Genomic DNA, 21,852 nt, shown 5'->3' on the forward strand with positions numbered 1-21,852 from the left:
TTTTTTTGTTAAATTCTTTTCAAAAAAAAATTTAATACTATAAAATTACCTTCTTAAAAGTTGAAACAAAGAGACTCTAATTTTATCTTTAAAATTGATTCTAACTTGAAGTTAGAATTTACTGTGATATTTACATTGAAGCTTAATGTTCAATTAAATTTTAAATATATATATATATATATATATATATATATATATATATATATATATATATATATATATATATATATATATATATATATATATATATATATAAACATTAATTATTCTACATTTAAATATATTTGTTAACATAACAAATTAATTCAAAATCATAATAAATTAATTCAATATTAAATTTTGTCACTAGGCAAACACACACTAATGTTATTATTTTGGGCAAAACATGTTAAGAATTTTGGGCAAAACATGTCAGGAATTACATTGACATTACAATGTAATATGTTGGTATATTTGGACATATATAAAGCATCTAGTAAACGTTGATGTTTTCACCAAACAAACAAGTATCAAGCTCAAACCTGAGTTAGTCTCAATTAAACAAAACAAAAGTGAGGAGGTTTGGATTGAAGCAAATTAATGTTTTAAAGAAATTTAAAATAAAATAATTTGGATAAAAGTTAAAAAAATTTGTAAAAATATGGAAATTTATAAGTATATTATTCGAATTAAATTTAATGATTTGAAATGACACTTAAAACAATTTTTTTTTTTGGAATTCCTCTAGAACTCATTAGAATGTGAATATCAAATTAAATATTATTATTCTTTCAAATTTTTTAAAATGATCCCATATTTTATAAAATTTAAAACTTAATTCTTAAATTTTTTCAAAAATCAAAAATTGGTCCTTAATAATTTTAAAAATTTTAAAATTGGTCCCTTAAAATTTTAAAAATTGCAAATTGGTCTTCAATTTTGAAATTTTAAAATTTGGTTTTAAAACTTTAAAATTTATAAAAGTGACGATAATAATACATAATGATTTATCTTAATACTCTATTCAAGCAAAAAAAATAAAAATGAATGAAATAAAATTAAACCATTTGAACTACTTAGAACTTTAAATTCCTTTAACTTTTTCAATTATCTCATCCATAGATACTCTAAGTTTTTATTTTTCGTGTAGAAGTTAGTTTCAACTAACTTTAGTTCCTTACCTTTCTTTATCAAAATTTTATTTTAGTTCATTACTCTTACTGCTTCACTCAAGGCGAATAACAATTACATATGATCATTGGGCAATTTTGATGGAAAATTTTCTCTGATCCAAAGAGTAATAAGTAGAGTCATCTCAAACTTTTGAGAGACCATGTGTAAGAAGTTAATGTTAGCTTCATATGAGCCGTGCATTTTTTTAAAAGACTCTATTTAACCGTAAATTAACCGTAAATGTGAGGCTATGTGTTGTAAGCCGCCTTCCACACCCTCAAAGACGACCCTAATAGGGTATTTTCAAAAACAGAGTTGTTGTTATAAGAGATGATGCAACCATGGAACAACAAAAAACTCAAAGATTTCAAAGGAAAAATTACTTATTTCAAGCAATCACTCGTTTAATAATGGGGATTTATCTTGTTTGTGTCACAATCAAAAATATTTGGGACTCGATGAACAAGAAATATCAAGGTTCAACGAAGGCCAAGCACACTTAATTGTAATCATTACAGCACATATTTGAGGATTTTGCAATGCAAAAAGGTGAATCAATTAATTAGTACTTTGCTTACTCACAAATCATATGAAGGCTTAGGGGGAGAAGATGGATCAAATCTTGATTGTTGAAAATATTCTTAGGTTAATGACACTTAGGTTCTATTATGTTGTGTGATCGATTGAAAAATCAAATGATTCTACCACTCTATTAATTGATGAACCATAAAGTAGTTGTTGGTTCATGAACAACACATGCAAGGTCACAAAAGAAGAAGATCATGCGCTCAAGATGATGAGTTTTGGGCGTGGTTCTGGTCATGGCAGTGGTCGTGCCTCTTATGGTTATGGAAGAGATACGCAAAATAAAAAGTATATTGAGTGACACAAATATCATAAATTGGGTAACTATTAGAGTGAATGTCCAAACTGGGAGGAGAATGACAACTAAGCTGAGTTTGATGAAGATAAAAAGAAATGCTTTTAATGACTCAATAGGGTGTTGACATTGATGTCCAAGAAGATGTATGATTTCTTTAGTAAAAAATGGCTATTTGATTGCGTGTAGTCGAGGAATCAGTAAATTATCTCATGAAGATTTGAAGAGGGTTGATTACCCAAATAAAAATAAGATGTCGTGGGTATATTTTGTGTGACTCAATACGAGAAACAGAGTTGTAGATTCCGGATGGAAAGTGACCAAGGGATTCCGAATGGTATATCCGATAAATTAAGTGGGAATAAGGTTAGAAGTTAATCCAATATCATAATAAGATTATGGTTGAAATCAAGAAGTTTCAAGAGTTCATGAAAGAAGGAAATTTGTTAGCAAAGACAAGTTTGAAGATTAGAGTATGTCAGAGAATTTAACTGAACCAAAGTCAAGTGTTGACATAGGACGGTGGTACAAGAAGTGTTTATTTATGGGCTGGAAGAAATTCGGGGGCGAATTTCAATTTAAGGGGGGGAGAGTGTAATACCCCATATTCCCTTAAATGCTCAATTGGTTGTCAGTTGAGACCAACTGAGTTCCTATGTACTCTATCTATTATCAGTTGTAACAATTTGAGCTCCTATGTGCTCTAAGTGTTATCAGTTGGGACCAATAGAGTAACCAGTGGACTCTGAAGAGAATAATCTTTATTAAAAGATAAGGACTATTATTAATTAGTATAAGAAGGGATATTTTGGTAACATTAATAGTTGGTCAATTGGTACTTGAAGACAAAATATCAATTGAGATATTTTGTATCACTACTTAATATATATATATATATATATATATATATATATATATATATATATATATATATATATATATATATATATATATATATATATATATATATATATATATATATATATATATATATATATATATATATATATATATATATATATTAAATATGTGTAGTGGATAAGAAGAAAGAAAAAAGAAAGGATAAGAATAAGAAGAGAAATGAAAAGAAAGAGTTATTAGTAAAGAAAGAAAGAAGAAAAGAGAAGGGAGAAAAGGAAAAGGAATGGAAGAAGAAGAAGAAGATAGCCATGAAAGCCATCATCATCATAAACATCATGATTTCATCTCACATTCTTCACCAAACTTCATCTTTTTCTTCTCCAAGATGAGTTCTAGATAGGAATTAGCCTCTGGGGGGAAGAATATATGTTTTGGAAGTTAGGATTTGTGTGAATCTATGATGAAATTGTTGTTGTTCATACTTCTCGTTGATGCTATGTGTTGGTACCATGTTGTTGTTGTTGAAATTATTGTCTTTGATTGCTTGATGCTTATATGTTTTGTTGTTGAAGTTATGGAGGTTAATCACATGAATTCATGATGGCGTATGTTTTGGCATAGATTAGAATAGTAAAGGATGGAAGAAGACATGTTTAGAAATGTGTTTTTTTGGAAAAGTTTCAGGTGTCAATCGATTGACACCATGGACCAATTGATTGGTCCCTTCCATTTTAGTGAAAAATCGTGGCAGAGTTTTGATCCAATCAATTGGGCCATGACATCAATCGATTGGTTCCCCTATTTTCACTCTAAAATGAGTTTCGTATCTCAGAATGAGGCCCAATCAATGCGTTGGGAAGCTAGTTCAATGCTCTATTGCTTGGTGAGATAAAATAATGTTTATAAGTAAATTATAACTTGGTTGTTGGTATTACATAGTTATGTATGTTTTTGAGTTGTTTCCCTGTTTCCATCATAAAACGGGAACGGGAACTCCAATTGATACAAAAATGGATGTGTTAGGAAAATAACACAAAGGAATATGATATAGAGAGAAGTCTCTATGAGTTATTCCATTATGTCTTCTATTTTAGTCTAGTTATTTTACACCATAATATAATTGGACGAACATTTACCACATGACGTGGAAGTGGAATAAGATAGATTGATGCGAATTATGTGATTGCTTTGCTTATGGTTTTGTATCACATTGTATTATCATTTGTGCTCTATGTGTGATATGAATTATATTGTGAATTATTATTGTATTCATTGTGTATGCATAATATCATTAAAATCCCATAATGATGAGTGAGGAAACCTATGAGTATAACTAGGTGAATGACTTAGAAAGATAATCTAGGTTATGAAAAATGACTTAGGTTGTGATTCTTGGACGCAATGGTACCTAGGTGTGTATCGCGAACACATATTCATTTGATTTTGAACCAATGTGCATTGTATGGAACATGTGAAATACTTTTTCGATGGGTGGATATGATCACTTAGTATTCAATGAATACCATGCGAATTTGTTTGATATTTGGGGGGGAACATTTGTTCCAAAAGTCATATTTGGTGAGGAGCCTTGCTCTGAAAGTCCTATTTGTTGTTGATAACTAATCACGTATTCAGAATTATTTGTGATTGTGCACATACCATTTAGAGGCTTATGTAAAGCAGTAAGTAGGGATGTGGCACCAATGATTCGTGCCTCAATTGGGTTTGAGTCCCAACTATGACGGACATGGGGGAAAGGTGGACACCTAAGTGGGTTAGAGTCCCATACGGTGAAAGATACTCAAAGTGGGTTTGAGTCCCATACGAGTTATGTTTCTTAAAAATGGGTTCGAGTCCCATAGGGGAACCTGACATCCACCGTGAAAGTCGAATCATACGGGCATGCGTGAACCAAGCCTTGGCCTAGATGTAGGTCCGGTTGGGGATCGATGTTGCATGAATCCGAATAGTGATTTGTTGAATGGATGCACTCAAGTGACATGTTTCCATACATTGCGAATATCCCTTAGTTGCTTAAGTCCTAATTACATTGTGTGAGTGATACACAAGTAACATAAGGTGAATACTTGAGTTAGAATCAGGTAGCAACCCCGTAGAGCCAAGTGGACCCATAGGATAGGAGAACTCACTGAGATTGTTATCTCATCCCATTATCATTGTTATTTTCAGGTATACCTTGCAGGTTTAATTCATGAGGAGCTATCTACTAATGTTTCAAGGGGTGATGATTATCGTGATCTTTCGCTGTGGAGTTGTGTACAATAAAGATATTGTACATAATTCTTAGATTTTTATTATTTAGACACTATTGTATAACATGTGTCATTGATGTTTTTGTCATGACATGTTTATATAATGATGCCATTAGGCGCTTATGTTGTGACAGTACCAAAATTTAACACTTGTATGATATTATTCTAGATATATATTATATGGGTTGTTACAATTGCATAACATATATAAAAATGGAATAAGTGAGCATACTTTGAACCACAACTTTCACCAATTGAGTTCTACTAGCAAAAGATAAGAGGGATGACTTCCAATTAGCAATTTTGATTTTAATTTGATAAAATATGGGTTGTAAGTAACTTGCTATTGGCTTGCCTTTGAAAATTAGGATTCCAAGGTACCAAAAAGGCAAACTGCCAATGTTGAAACCAATCAAGTTTGCAACACTATGGAGCTTGACATTGGGTATATAACCTATATAGATAGTTGATTTGGTAACATTAAATAGTTGGTCTGAGCATAAAGCATACATTTTGAATAAATTCTTTAGAACTACAAGATTAGTATGACTTTCATTTCAGTAGACTATCTGGTCATCATCATAAAAGAAATAGGATGGCATGGTAGCATACATAAGACCACTTTTGAGCTTGAGTTGTCCCTCAATCACAAGTTTTGAAATTCCTCTACCCAGAACATCTTGAGTAATGCAAAACAGAAGATGGAATAAAGAATCCCCTTGTCTCACTCCTCTTCTGCAATGAAAGTAACCATGCATAAAACCATTTATGGAGATAAACATGATAATAAAGTGCAAGATAGTCTAACCACTTACAAAAGGTATCCTTAAAACCAAATTACTTAAGAAATTTGATGAGAAAAAACCACTCAATTGTGTCAAAGGCTTTGGTTATGTCAATCTTCAAAGCAATGTTACCATCAAAAGCATTTCTATGTAACACGTTGACAACCTCATAAGCCATGGCATTACAATCATTTATATTTCTGCCATCGATGAACCCTTTTTGCTCCCTAGAAATGATGTTGGGAAGAATGAGAGAAAGTTTTCCAGCCAAGATCTTGGGAATAACCTTAAACTTGACATTGACCACACCAATTGGCTTATAATGGTCAATGGTGCCTGCAATGTTTTCCTTTGGGATGAGAATCAAAGTAGTAATATTAAAGTTTGGTAGAAACCAACTAGTTGTGCAAAATTCTATGACAACATGCTCAACATCATGGTGGATTATATCCCAAAATGTTTGGAAAAAGTAAGGGGCAAAGCCATCAGACCTATAAACACTTTTCCTATTGAGACCCTGCCCTAATTTCTTGAGTGGAGGGAATCATATAAAGCAAATTATTTGTTCATTCATCAATAAGCTTAGAAACCACCTCATCAACCAGGTCCATATCCTAAAAAAAGAGGAAAATTAAAAAAAAAGATTAAAGAAATGTTGAACTATGTAATTAGCAATCTATTGCTTGTCAGTTGTCACTCTATCCCTAATCCTCAAGGAAGAGATACTTTTGGTAGTGTTTTTATTTATTTTAGCTAGCCTATGGAAGAGTTTTGTATTTCTATTTCCTTCCAAATGCATATTTGTTCTATCACTCTGCTGCCAAAACCACTCCTGACTTTGCAAGGCCACATCACGCTTTCTATGAGCCTCCAACTCAGATTCTTTTTGAGATCATCATCACCAATAAATAAGCTGAGCCCGAGCCTGGATTGCAATCGGATACTCCTCAATTGTCTTGATTTTATAATGGACATTACCAAAGACAAACATGTTCCACTCCTTCAACTTGCTCTCAAATATCTTAAGCTTTGTGATAAGAATAAACACGCGGTAATTAATAATCATTTATAATAGTGTTAAACAATATTATACATTTGATTAATATATATTTTTTCTTTTTTATCTTAGTCAACTTCGTTAAAATTATTTTTATCCTAATCATATCATTATAACATTTGTAGGAGATAAAAATACATTTAAACTAAACAAAAATACAAATGAATTGGTAAAAATTAAAAACTACAACTTCTATAAAAAAAATAAAAAAATTAAAAGTAGTTAAAGTTCAGCCCAAGAGAAGAGAGAGAATGCTTTTTCCATCTCACTTTATTCTCTCTCTCCAAAAAAAAAATGTTGTAGAATTTTCTCTTTCCTGGAAGACCAGCTTCCTTCATTCTCAAAAATTCTTTTACTTTGTAATAACTCAAAAATATTTTAAATAAAAATTAAATCTTTTCCCTTACTTCTTTGCACCCATTTTTTTTCTTCCTAAAATTCGGTTGTTAAGGTTGTTCCATCATCGTATTTCGTTGTCCCAAAAAACTTTTAAGGTTAAATTTCATCTGGGTGTCTTTCTGGATCAGACCCAGATCCTGTTTTTGTCTGATCCATCTATTTTTTTAATGATTTTCTTGCAAATAATCATAATCAAGAAGCAATATGAAAAAGGAAAAGCAGGTAACTTTCTTTTACCCTTTTGCTCACTCTAGTTGAATATACAAGTCAAAGTTTCTGGGTCTTTGTGGTTTCAGTTTCACACAGTTTTTGAAATTGGTTAGTTGGTTTCAATCAACAAGGTAGCTTTTGATTCTATGTTTGAGTTTGATGTTTATGTTTGTTTTGTTAAGAATGTTTGGTATTGTGTTGTTTTTGTGTGTTTGGGGTTTGGTGTAATTTTGAACTTTGTAGTGATTGTGTTTTAGATTTGTTACAAAAAGGAAGTACTATGAATGTTGATGAGGAATTTTTCTATGAATCATGTGGCTTCCTTCAATTAGAATATTATGCTGATGAATTTAGCTTATATTTGGTTTCACGTTTGGTTTGGAGCACCAAGAATTGATTTTGGACTTGAAGAATTGATTTTAAAATGTTTGTGGCTTCTCTGAGTAGAATTGATTCCAGAATTGATCCTACTTAAAACTAGGATTTGTAGCTTTTGGAAATTCAAAAGCAGTGCTAGAGGTGTAGAATTGATTTTGAAATGATTTTGAGGTGTTTGATTCTTCTAAAGTAGTATTGAATCAGCCTCCAGAATTGATTGGACTTGAAGTTCGAATTTGTAGCTTTTGAGTTTAAATGTTAATTTTACATTGAAATTAAAATTTAATGTTCAACTTAATTTTGCATAAAATTATCCAAACATAAATCACTAAACATTTAACTCACTTTGAACTGGAATCAATTCACTCAAAATCAATTTTTTTCACTAGAACCAAACATGTATGTTGTTTTTACGTTTGGAGCATCCAAAATTGATTCTAGACATCTAGAATTGATTTTAACATGTTTGACTACTTTCAAGTAGAATTGATTATGCTTTTCACAATTGATTCTACTTGAAGATATGATTTGTAGCTTTTGAGTATAAATGTGATTTTTACACTGAAATCTATTATTCAACTCACTTATGTGGCAATTTTTCTAAACATAAAATAACTTTACGTTCAACTAACTTTTAACCAGAATCAATTTTACAGAATTAATTCATTCAAAATCAATTTCCTTCACCGCATAACCAAACACATGCTTAATTAAAACTCATGGAGTCTTATGATAAAAGTGTTGTTTCTGTATAAGGGATTCAGTTTTGTGCATTTCATTGGCATATTGCAGATTGAGGTTGCTGCTTTGTTTGATTTGAAGGAGCATCAATAAGGACTAAGGAACGCGTTTTAACTTTTTTCTTGTCGAAGAGATTTGCGGTATGATCAAGCAGTTATTAAATAAGCTCCCTAAGAAAGTATCGAAAACGGTGGAAAATAATGAAGGAGGTGGAACATCAACTTCTTCTTCGACAGCCTCAAACAGTATGAGAAGTAGTTATGGAAACTCAACGGTTTCAGGTGTTGATTCCAATTCGAGCGTTGGACTAAATCACGGCGACGTGCTTGTACAAGCAGTGAACTCGAAACTGAATCTGAATGGTAGTTTATTGGCTTCTTATGAAGCCTTGCCGAGTTTTCGTGATGTTCAGAATTCAGAGAAGCCGAATTTGTTTATAAGAAAGTTGCAAATGTGCTGCGTTGTATTTGACTATACCGACCCTTCGAAGAACGTTAGAGAAAAGGAGATTAAGCGACAGATGCTAGTTGAACTTGTGGATTATGTTACTTCAGCTAACAGCAAGTTTACGGATGTTATGATGCAAGAAATCGTTAAAACGGTGTCGGTAAATTTGTTCCGGACGTTGACTACTCCGCCGCGCGAGAACAAGATTCTTGAAGCCTTTGATATGGACGAGGAAGAGCCTTCGATGGACCCTGCATGGCCTTACTTGCAAATTGTGTACGAACTTCTTCTTAGGTTTGTCACGTCGCCCGAGACCGATGCAAAGTTAGCGAAAAGATATGTTGATCATTCATTTGTTCTCAGATTGTTAGACCTTTTTGATTCAGAGGATCCCAGAGAGCGCGATTACTTGAAGACGGTTCTTCATCGAATATACGGGAAATTTATGGTTCATCGACCGTTCATCAGAAAAGCAATCAACAATATATTCTACCGTTTCATTTTTGAAACCGAGAAACACAACGGTATTGCAGAACTGTTGGAAATTTTGGGAAGTATAATCAACGGATTCGCTCTTCCGTTGAAAGAAGAGCACAAGCTGTTTCTTCTTCGAGCTCTTATTCCTCTTCATAAACCGAAATGCATACCGATGTATCACCAGCAGTTATCTTACTGCATCACACAGTTTGTAGAAAAAGACTGCAAGCTTGCCGATACCGTTATACGCGGATTATTGAAATACTGGCCGATAACAAATAGTTCTAAGGAGGTTATGTTCTTAGGAGAGCTGGAAGAAGTCTTGGATGCAACACAACCTGCAGAGTTTCAGAAATGTATGGTACTCTTGTTTCGCCAAATAAGACGTTGCTTGAGCAGTTCACATTTCCAGGTTCGGTAAATCTAGTAGTTTTCATCAGCTTGCACATTCTTTAGTTTCTCCGTGATGCATTTACAACTAGAAACACGACACTGACGCGTTGACACCGGTAATAATTTGAAAAAATAAATTAATTAAACGTATTCACAAGTGTCAGTGTCGGTTTCTGACACAGACGTAGACTCACCTCTTTTCAGAGGTGTCGGTGTTACAGGGATTGTCATTTGCGGGATAGCACAAAATAGTAGTATGTTCAAATTCCGCTATGCTACCTTGCTATAGTGTTACTATAACTGCTATTTGCAATACTAAGTACTAAATCGCATATTCGGTGAACAAAAGCGGTTTGTTAAAGTCGGCTATGCTATAGCACCACAAACACGGCTATATCAGCCAATTGACAACGCTGATACCTGAATAACCGAACTTTATCACATGATTTGATTGCGTCTGAATTTACAGGTAGCAGAGAGGGCATTGTTCTTATGGAACAGTGATCACATTCAGAACTTGATCAAACAGAACAACAAAGTCATACTTCCCATAGTCTTACCTGCTTTGGAGCAAAATGCACGGAACCACTGGAACCAAGCCGTCCGAAGCTTGACAATAAACGTCAGCAAGATCTTCTCGGACTTTGATCCTGCATTCTACGAAGAATGCATGATCAAATTCCGAGAAGATGAAGCGCAAGAGAATGATGTGAAGTCAAAATGTGAAGCCAGATGGAAGCGATTGGAAGAAATGGGAGGCATGAAAGCTCCAACCAATGAACCGGTTTTGGTTTCTCCGAAAGCTGCGTCCCGTTACGCAACTCCCGGTAAGGCAAGTAGGACTCAATTGGAATGATATATGAAGGGTGGAAAATCATGAAAATACAAAAGTACTCCAAATTGGTTTTACAAGCATTGAATGTATATATTCAAAATTGTTTTGGAATTTGCTTTATGTAGCGGGTCTTTGAAGTTTGATCTATGAAGTACTGACACGACACAAACACATCCGGTAATATTCAATTATTCCATTTTCTTAAATTGTTACCGATGTTAACATGTCAGAGTGTCTGTGTTCGTGTTTCATAGAATTTGATGCTACAAAGAATCACAAAATGGCCCGAGTTCCACGTTTAATCCACGCTTTCATACTTCACTTTGATGAAAACATGTTCCATTTTGTGTTTCAAGTTTGTAGTGTTAATTTTGGTTTTGTTGTGTAGTTGAGTTGGTTGTTCAAGGAAAGATGATAATTAGGAGTTATCTTGTAATGAATCGTTGTTGTTTTATATATATATTTTGAAAGCAACTTATTTGTTACTTGCTATTCGTGATAAAGAATTCAATGAATCTTTCTATTCTTTCTAAATCTCAAAAGTTATAAATATATGGTTTAAATATATTTTTTGCGCCTTCAGATTTTTGTTTTGGTCTAAAGACAACTATAATGGGACCAATATCATAACTATATCATATCAATAAAGAAAGTCCAGAAACTTGTTCACATGCTCCAAGCATAGTGGAAAATTTGCAAGAAATTGTGAAAATGGTGTCGGTTAATTTGTTTCGACGTTGACGACTCTTCAGCGCAAGAACAATTGTTTCGACGTTGACGACTCTTCAGCGCAAGAACAATCCGATGTATGATCAGACTGCAGGCTTGCAGATAACATATAAATTTTAACTTTCTCTCTTAATTCAAAGTATTCTCACTTATTACATTGAGCATGTTTCTTATCTTATTGTACTTTTAAATCTTTAGTGCTCGTTCAATCAAGATCGGCTTAAAGAACAATGATCTTTACTTATTTTAATACTATAATGTGAAACAACAATTTTATTGTTTAAAGTTTGTTACATGCATAATTCTTTACTTGCATCCATAAGACCATGCATAGTAGAGAAAATAAGAGCTTTTATGAACGTTAGGCTATGTGATCATAGTCACTTCTTCTGAATCTGAATCAGGAACATCTAAAACCATAGGTTCAAATTGATCTTTTGATTCTGAATCTGAATCAGGAACATCTAAAACCATAGGTTCAAATTGATCTTTTGAGCACCAGTTGGACTAAGTTGTCTTAACTCATAACTTAAGTTGAGAGGTTTTTACTTCTTTAGCATGAGGCCTATCCATTTGAAGAGAGGATCAATAGTGATCTTGATATTTTCCTCAGCTTCTCTATTGACTTTAAGCAATTCAACTACCTAGAGCTTGAGTAGGTTCCATTGTTAACCAATATCAAATGAATTCAAACTACGAATTCCGAATCAGGTGGTTGAGATAAGTCCAATTAGGTTGGTTCAATAGTGGCTAAGGTTTTGGGATGCCATGGAAGATAGAGGTAGATCAAGTTGTTATGATGAATGAAGCATGGTGGAGGTGTAGGTGTAAGATTTGATGACCAGTTAGGGAGACAACTAAGTTAGATGATAAGTTAGGGTTAAGGTTTAGAGGGTAGAGAAGTAGTTTCTTTGTTTTCAAATTTTGGAGATATGGGTTCTTCTTCTTCTTAAAAGGTTGAGGAGGTGAATCATTCTAACCATCATTCACAATCAACATTATAGTTATTTTCTCTATCTTTATCGTGAGGGAAACAATAATTGTAGCATCATAAGTTGTGTAAAAAAAAGTTGTATCATCAAGAAAAGAGAGTAAAGGTGCGACTGCTGCTTAAAACGTTTCAGCAGTAGAGAGAGTCGTACATGTAAGACGTTCAACTAAAGACTCACCTTCATCTATGATATCAGGAAAGTAATTTTTTCTCAAAATTATATTTTATGTTTTCCTTTTCTTAGGAAGAATAACACCAAATTTATGTAAGATTTTTCACTTGACAAGATTTTGACTATTAAAAGGCGTTACATAAGTAGCGACTAACTCATCTACGAGCCAATACCTTTATAATTTGGTGAACATCCTTCTTAGAATATGTTGAGTAAGAATATAAAAACAACAATTCATAATTAATTTCATGATGATTCCTGAAGATCGATAAACCACATACTTAAGCTTGTACATTAAATCACTATAACCAAAGCCTAACCTATACGGTATACAATCAATACAATCTTGCAAATATGAATGGATAAGTGCTTGTAAAGTAAAAGGACAGGGAAAGAGAAATATACACTGAGATATATAGTGCTTCAACGTTTGTCATCGCTTTGCCTATATTCACTCTACAATGGATGATGCCATCGGAACATAATCATGGTCTTTCACTATGATGATAAAATGTACATCATTTTGATTAAAAAGAACCACTAAGCGATAATTCCTTAGATGAATCATACACTAAATTGCTAACACAATATAAGATTCCTTAAGATCTTGATCCAATAACCTCGCTAACCACAATAACACGCTCCAAGTATTCGTGTGTGACGGTCCCCCTGATCCCATCAATTTCATGTCTGAGTGATTGCCATTAATTGAGCGTATATTGTACAACTCCCAACTTTATTTGTGAGCAATATTTCTCCAATGCCACCAAAGAAGGACAACTTTCAACTCCGCCTTACAGACCGTTGATCCTTGATTATGCCAAAGTCTTCCTTGGAGTATAATGAAAACTCCCATCTTGTTAGATAACCCTTCAATATCAAATTGCACTCAAGAAACAATACTTGCACCTCTTAAAATAAAAAATCAGCTACAAAAAAAAAACATTAGATACCCTAATGTACCACTAGTCCCCCTCACACTCAATATTTAGAGGAGGATCCATAAATAAGGAAAAAGACTAAGGATGAAGATGGTGAACAATGCTAGGAAATCTCAACAACCACTGACATTACTGTAGCGGGGTTTTCGTTACCTTTAGGTTTATTGACTAAACCAAAAGTCAACATACAATTTGAGTCGCCACCGCACTTTTATTTGTCCAAAGGAAAGGCTAAAAAGAAAACAAAAGCCAAGTAAGAAGTTTTTCAAATCAAAAACTAATAAAAATGTCAGAGATCTAGGTAAGGGGGTTGGTTATGAAATGGGAAGGTTTTACGCATCCAAAACATCTTTAGTACTATAAGGGAATCCTTTTTGCAAATATGTGTTGTAGGTTGGTATTTGTGAAAAGATTTGTGCAAGAGATTGGAGGGATGAGAAGAGAATAAATTATATTTACAAATTTTGTTGTTTGAATGGATGAACCCATTGCCTACGTACCATCACAAAGGAGGATCAAAACCTCGTAGTTCAGGGTAAAAATTTCAAAGATTTGGTGAATTGATTTTGATCAAAAGCCTTAAGGTCTTTTGTTATCAAAGGAAGAAAACTCAACCTAAACCAACAATCCACCATGTGAGGAAGGTTTCAACATGCTAGTGAGGGGTTAACCCTATAATAAGCATGGAAGACTTATAATCCAACCCTAAGGATGAGGTGGGATTTACATCAACCACTATGATAACTCAAACCTATGACTAATGTTTTTGAAAAGGTTTTAACAAGTGGCCATTGGAACCACAAAAACAACTTGAAATGAGTTATATTTACAAGTTAAGTTTTATTTACAAAATGATGTCAAAGTTGAATTAAAGTTTATTTACAATGAGTATTTATGAAAATGGTTTTGAAAAGTCAAAGGCTTAAGGCCTAGATTTCTAATTTGAAGTAAAATCAAAGTTTTGAAAATGATTTTGGCTTGGTTAGAGTGGGGAGAAGAGAGAAGGGCTATTCCTAAAGCATACAAATATAAGAGGGGAGAGATGACCCTTGGAGTTCCTTTTCTTGGAGTCATAAAGATGACTCAAGATGCTCCTTTCCTTTGGATTTAGCACACAAACAAGCAATCAATAAATTGAATTCAAGCCCTTGGGATCTCCATTTGGCTTGGCTCTTAACTTGGCTACTCATGACAATGGTCCTCTTTTCACAATCTTAAGATGAGGTTCCTATCACACAAAAGCACACATCAAAAAGCTCACAACATAATAAAGGGAATGGACAAAGAATAAGTTTGAGGAGAAGTCCTTTGGGGTCAATTTTGAGTTTTAGCATTCTAAAGGCATGAGGCCTAGTTGCTCTTCAACAAATTTGCATTCTAAAGGCATGAGACCTATTTGCTCTTGAACTCCTTTAAGCATGGGTAAATCCTAATTCTAAGTCCTTTCTCCTTTTGCATTTTGGTTCACATCAAAAACAAACACAAACAACACAAAATAGAAATATATTTATGTACAATAATGGGCTCAAATGAGCAAAAGAAAAATGACATAAACATAAAATATGTGCTCAAGTGAGCAAAGATGAAAATCAAGATGAATAATGAGCAAGAAATAAATGACATTAAAAGTAAATGACAAGAATTTAAAAGCTCAAATTAAAGTTAGTAGTTAGTAGAGTCATGTTAGCTTGTCATAAGACAATGTAGCGCTATGTTAAGCAATCGTAAGTGGACTAATGTAGTAGTCACACCTATCTGAGGCCGGTCAATAAGAATATAGGCAAAGAACACAAGTTAAAGGTCATGACTAGTAAACCAAGCTCCATAAACTTGCCATGCCAAAACAAAAGGGGAAGAGCCTTGTATTGACTTTTGGTTATTTTCTTGACCAAGAAGTAACCTATCTTTGACACAAAATAACTCACTTGATCATGGATCCAGTTGAGTTTGGTTTGGATCAAAGAAGATTAAACTTCTATTTGTCAAGTCCAACCTCAAGACTTTAACTCATTGGCCATTGAGGGAAATAAATGGATGAAGATGAAAGGGAGGGGGTAAGAAGTCAACAAACAATCCCAATTGATCAAGGGATAACTCATCCTTGATCAAATTCATTCATCTTTCTAGGTGATGATCCTTAAGGATTTTCAAACCACAAGATCCAATGAATTTGATCAAAGTTGAATGAATTCAACCTCAATCAACACCAAACAGAAGAGAAATGAATATAATAAGTCAAGGAGTCAATGATATTTTTTGGTATTTTTTTTAATTAAAAGAAAATACAAATAAAAAATAAACAAACAAAGTTGAACCTCAAATCCAATTCAAAACATCTTCAATGAGTCCAATTAAATTCTCATAGGTTCAACATAGTCAAACAAACTTTGACTAATTTTCTCACAAATTTTTGAAATCAGAAAGTAATTAAAATCAATTAAAAACAACCAAAAATAGCATAATATGAATTAAAATCTCAAATAATCTCAAAACAAACAAGAAATTATTGAGACTATTTGCCATTAACTTATCATGATCCATAGATGCTATGAAAATATTTTTTTATTTTTTAAAAATCAGTAAGTATTTTAAAATGAATTAAAATCATTAAAAACCAAGTAATTCATAAAAAATATCAAATGAAGTCATAAAAATAATTAAAAATTATAATATGAAACTAGATTTTTCAAGAATTTTTTTGGAATTGGTCTCATATTTTTCTGACCTCAAATGAATTTTTAATGAAATTTTGAAAATGGAATGAATTAACAGAAAATAAAAAGAAAATGAAATAAGCGAAAAATACTCAACCACCTGATCCAAATTCATTAATTGACGTAGCACAAGGCACGACTTGGATCTGATGACACACGATACACTTGAGTCAACCGTGCCACATCATGAATTAAAATAAGTAATTAAAACGGACGCGCACGACTAGATCATGGAAGCAAGATCCAAAGGCCCTGGTTAACACACATGGTGGTGGCGGTGGTGGTGGTGGCGGTGGAAACCACCGTCTTCTCCGGCCAACCACACAAACTCCGGCCAGAATTGCAGAAAAATAAATCTCAATAAAAATGGAAAACAAGGACATGGAAATGAAGCTCGTGTGATGCAGATCATCACTGTACCAATGGATTTCTTTCAATCTTCCTATATTGAGAGAAAGGTGAAGGAGAAAATCATGGTGTCCACACTGATTTTTCATGAAATGGCAAAATGAATGCATCAACAGCTTGCCTCAAGTATGAGGACTTCAGAGAACCACAGAAACACAAGAATGCTACATTGAATTAAGAGTTTCAGATCCAAAAAGTTTGAGTTGATACCTTCAAATTGATGAGTTTCTGGCCACGAATTCTCCAAGATCTTTGCTCCTTCTTGATCTATGAATGTAGTGGAAATATTTGGCTAAGGAATCTGGCTTTAAAACTCAGCTAATGTTGCTGAATTTCAAGCTCGAAAATATTGAGGAAAGTGATTGATTCCTTTAGTGAGGGCTATGGTTTCAGTGCAGCAACATATGGGATCTCCAAAAGGTTGTGAAATGAAGCTCATGAGGTGTTTATTTATAGCCGAATGTGGTTGAGTTCACACTTTGCTCATGTGCATGGGATTTGAAATTTTGATTGCATGGGTCTTTGTGGATGTGTGAAAGGCCCATGGATGGCTAAAGAAGCTTGCTGAGTTCATGTGAAAGGCATTTGGTCGTGCACATTGGATGGTAAATGCTTGCAATTCAAGTTTCAACATAAAATATCAAGAATGCACCTAAATGAAAATAAATTCGAATCTCCCAAATGGTAGACCCTAAGGACTATCGTGAGTAATGGTTGGAGAGATATTGAAATAAGGAACAAAAGTCATGTTGGGCAAAAAATCATTTGACATGTGCAAATTGATCAAAATTGACTTGGAAAATTCAAGTATAAAACATATTCAAATCACTTTGAAAAATTCACCCAAAAGTAAGCTTGGTTAAACCCCTACGTCTTCATGATACAAGCTTCACATGAAAAAATCTCCAACATCAAAGTTGTATATCGTTTCAATATGGTCAATCTAGACTCAAAGTTTGCATCATTTGGATTTTCTATGACAAAGTTATGGGCATTTAAAGTTGGGTACTTTTTCAAGTTCAATGAGTTAGGTCCAAGATGACCTATAATGTTTTGCAATATCACATGTACTTCATTTAGGATTATGAAGTTTTGTCCAACATAACATTTTAAGTAGACATCTCAATATTTCCAATGTATTTTGTCTCACCTAAAAATCATAAAAATTAAGGAAGTTATGCCATTGGCAAGTTGACCAAACATTAGGGTTTCAGTTAAAATGACCTATAATGTTTTTAATTGAATGATGACCTTCCAAGCTTTAAATGGATTTTTGAGGAACATGAAAGTTGTTCATATGGGTATTAGGAACATGTTTTCTCTTGGGGTCATCTTCATTTGACAAACACATCAAAAGTTATATCTCATTAATCCTCAGCTTAGTCAAATGACTTGATTGGTCAACTTTTCAAGGCCAAACTTCCAATCTTGATGAATAAATGATTAAGGGGCCTCAAATAGGCTCATATATGCATAAAATGATGAATTAAATAACTTCCTTTGATTAAATTTGATCAGAGGTTGAGATTGCTTCATGGGCAAGGCACAATCAAAGCACAATGAAATTAGGGTTTCCTTGGGAAACAATCTTCAAGCCCTTTGGGTTATCTTGATCAAATTGGAAAATTGAGATACTTGGGAAACATATATGATGATTAAGAACTTTTTGGACCATTTTCATGCTTTTTCTGATCTTCATCTAGCTGCTGCATTGGGCTTATGAGCCTCCTAGGAGCATTGTGGAGCACATGATCACTTGAGCTTCAAAACAAAAAGAGTTATTGACATATTTTTGTGCTTTTGGTTAGTAATCAAATAAGAAAAGCTATAATATATAATACAAGCATACTTGGTGATCTCAAACCACTCAAACAAGTCCCAACTCTAGGGTTAAGGAGCCAAACATGCTATGATCCTTGAGGCAATGCACTTGTGCAATAACATGATGCCATGAGGGATCTTAGGGTCAAAATTAGGGTCTTACAATTACAAGCGATTAATCAAGTAACTCAACATTGACGAATGAAGAACACACACTCAAGGTTCAATCAAGTTTCTAGATGAATGAGTCTTATTTTTTGATTGTCATCAAGAGCTTGATCAAATATTCAACAAGATTGATCAAGTCAATCTCAAATTCACACAAGAACAACAACAAAATTGCACAAAACAAGATACAACAAAAAGAATAAAAAAATTACACGGGTTCAATATCAAAAGGTTGATGTTTGGAGAAGAAGATATAAGAATGGTGTAAAGATGAAAACACTAAGAAGAGAAGACAAGAATCACAGTTTTTGTCTCTATGGATCACCATAGGTTTCCCACAATTGTTACTTTCACCAAAAGAAACAATAATCTAAATAATTGATGAAAAATTGGATTTTTTTGGGATTTGATTCGAATCAAGAAGGATTTTTTATTCGAATCAATCTGGACAATGTCAAAAAGAGGCACTTTTTAAAGCTAATGATTCAAATCATTTTTTGTACTTGATTCGAATAAAATGAGGTTATGATTCAAATCAAGTTCAATTTGTGATTCAAATCATGTTCAATTTGTGATTCGAATCATTTGACCAAAAATTGTTTTCCAATTTTCAATAGGTGATTGACTAGAATCAAATATAGCACATGATTAAAATTAAATACCAAATCATCAAAATTCAAATGTTCTAACTTGTGATTCAAGCTACTCCCGTGGAAATGACAAGACAATACCTCTCATAGGCTAAAAAAGGAAATAGTTAACTAGGATCAAATGAATATATCATGGAATGTAAAGGGTTCTTAGTGACACAATTAAGTAGCCGAAGCGATTACAATCATATGGATTGAATGTGGCAATCACAAATTAATTTAAATAAGAGACAAATTATAAATATTCAATGAAACAATAATCGAATTATAAAACATCAAAACACAATTGATACTTAATGCACGTAAACGATAGCGAATGATACTATGTGCTTTCAGTCTCCCCTTTTTTTTATGTTTGACAAAACTGTGAGATTATTGTTGATGAACTAATCCAAAACGATATTTGGAATTTGGTGGAACATAGTGAATCTAATGACTATCACACAATACTTCATTTGAGTCGTAAAAGCTGTAAAATTCCCCTTGCAATAAACACTTAATGCGTGTTAATATCTATCTCAGCTACTTCTCCCCCTTTGTCAAATATAAAAAAAGAGATAATCAGATAAAAAAAGCGCACAAATATAATCCAAGCTAGCGCAAAAGCCAATACACAAGATATCATACTTAATGAATAAACAAACACAAGCCATACACATCGTAGATAAGAAATAACACAAATCCACAATATGAAAAAGATAACAAGATAAAATAGAAACAAAATGGATATCAGAGATACCAAAATAATGGGAATTAAGATCACAAAATCCACATGATACATTAATAAAAACAAAGATCAAGCAGATCACAAAACAGTAGTTCGAACCAAAATATGCATAATTATAAACTAAGCATGCTAAATGTCATGATACGTATGATATGAGATATCACAAAAGATCATTAGGAAGGGAATCAGAAGATGGTGGAGGAGGTGCAACATCAACAATGACTTTTGGAATAGGAATACTTGTTGCAACAATGTCATGATGGAAAATGAAGTTTTTACTACCAAGATAGTCAATAAAGCTCTTCAACACTTCAATATGAGTAGCCAAATGTTCTTGTGAAGGTTAAATGTCTTCCTTCATCTTCACCCTGTTTTCTTCACCAACATGGGCAAATGCATTAATGCGTGCCATGATATGATCCTCCCCGGCCTAGTTATCTACAAGTAGTTTTTGAAACATATCATTGTCGCGCCGCAAAAAATACAGAGTCGCCATCATATTTTATTTATTCCAAAAAAAGGGAAAATAACGATAAAACCCCAAAGAGAATGATCTTCGCAACCAAGAGTGAATTCGGAAGTAGGTTATGCAAGGGGAAGGTATTAGCACCCCTCATATCCATCATACTCGATGAGAACCACTATACCTGTATCAATGCATATCGATGCTGTTTATTTGAATGTTGCTTGCTATATGTGAAATGAGATGAATAAGAATAAGATGGGAAGAGAAAATAAGTTTTAAGTTAGTGTGCTCGCCAAGGTTTCGAACCCTTGTGCCTACATATCCTCATTAGTGCAAAAAGGAAGTTAGAACTCCGTAGTTCCGCTCACAAACAAATTATTTGTTTGGTTGATTTTATGAACAGTGTCGATGTTCGCGTTCTACTGTTCACTTGCTTGTATGCTCGAGCATGGGAGCGTTAAGTATTGATTATTCCTTGAGGCAAACATCTCAGTCACACCTTAATTGAATTTTCTCCACTAAGCAAGTGGTGGATAACTCATCATCGAAGATGTAAAGTGACATGGGGGTTTCGTCTTTATAACTCAGCGCATCCGTTACCTTGCTTATGCTTACTGAGTCTTCTTAGAGCATTTCATGTGACCTAAAGTGAGTGGGTTGATGTCTATTAGTATTAAGTCTGCTTGCATCATTATATTTCTTAACAGTCTACACTCCCCAAGCACGAGACCCTTAGAAGCAAAGTGGTTAAGGAAGGATATAATAGTCTGTCACTCAAGCGCTAGGTCTATAGCGACGACATGTTTCAGGATAGACATGGCATAACTTCTAAATACTATTATTAGTTAGGATGATGATTGTGAGGTATTTCACAATCTATGATTATATTAATAATTTCGACATGAACTCTGAATATTGATCCGATCTCAGAGATTTACTCTGATGATCATATCTTATAATTTTTTTCTTCTTATTGGCGTTTTGGAGAGTATATCACAACTTCACCAATTTATTAAACCTATTTTAAACGATATAACATATTTATTCGGTGAATACATCTCAATTTAGCGAGTTGATTTAGATGATTTCATATATGATTTAAAATAGTCAACTATATCAATATTCTCACAATTACGTTGTCATTCTTATTAAAAATTATGATGATGTGTTGGTAAAA

The 21,852-nt window shown here is 33.3% G+C and overlaps 1 protein-coding gene across 1 annotated transcript; it reads left to right on the plus strand.

Annotated features, from left to right (window-relative positions):
* Window positions 1-7,256: 7,256 nt before the first annotated feature.
* LOC127123815 (serine/threonine protein phosphatase 2A 57 kDa regulatory subunit B' theta isoform) lies at window positions 7,257-11,373 on the plus strand. The gene is made up of 3 exons (XM_051053993.1): window positions 7,257-7,629; window positions 8,788-10,072; window positions 10,523-11,373. Exons 2-3 carry the CDS (start codon window positions 8,879-8,881, stop codon window positions 10,907-10,909), a joined length of 1,581 nt encoding a protein of 526 aa, XP_050909950.1. The 5' UTR covers window positions 7,257-7,629; window positions 8,788-8,878; the 3' UTR covers window positions 10,910-11,373.
* Window positions 11,374-21,852: the final 10,479 nt, after the last annotated feature.

The sequence above is a fragment of the Lathyrus oleraceus genome, chromosome 1 (assembly GCF_024323335.1).
Source record: "Lathyrus oleraceus cultivar Zhongwan6 chromosome 1, CAAS_Psat_ZW6_1.0, whole genome shotgun sequence".
NCBI classification, from domain to species: domain Eukaryota; kingdom Viridiplantae; phylum Streptophyta; class Magnoliopsida; order Fabales; family Fabaceae; genus Lathyrus; species Lathyrus oleraceus.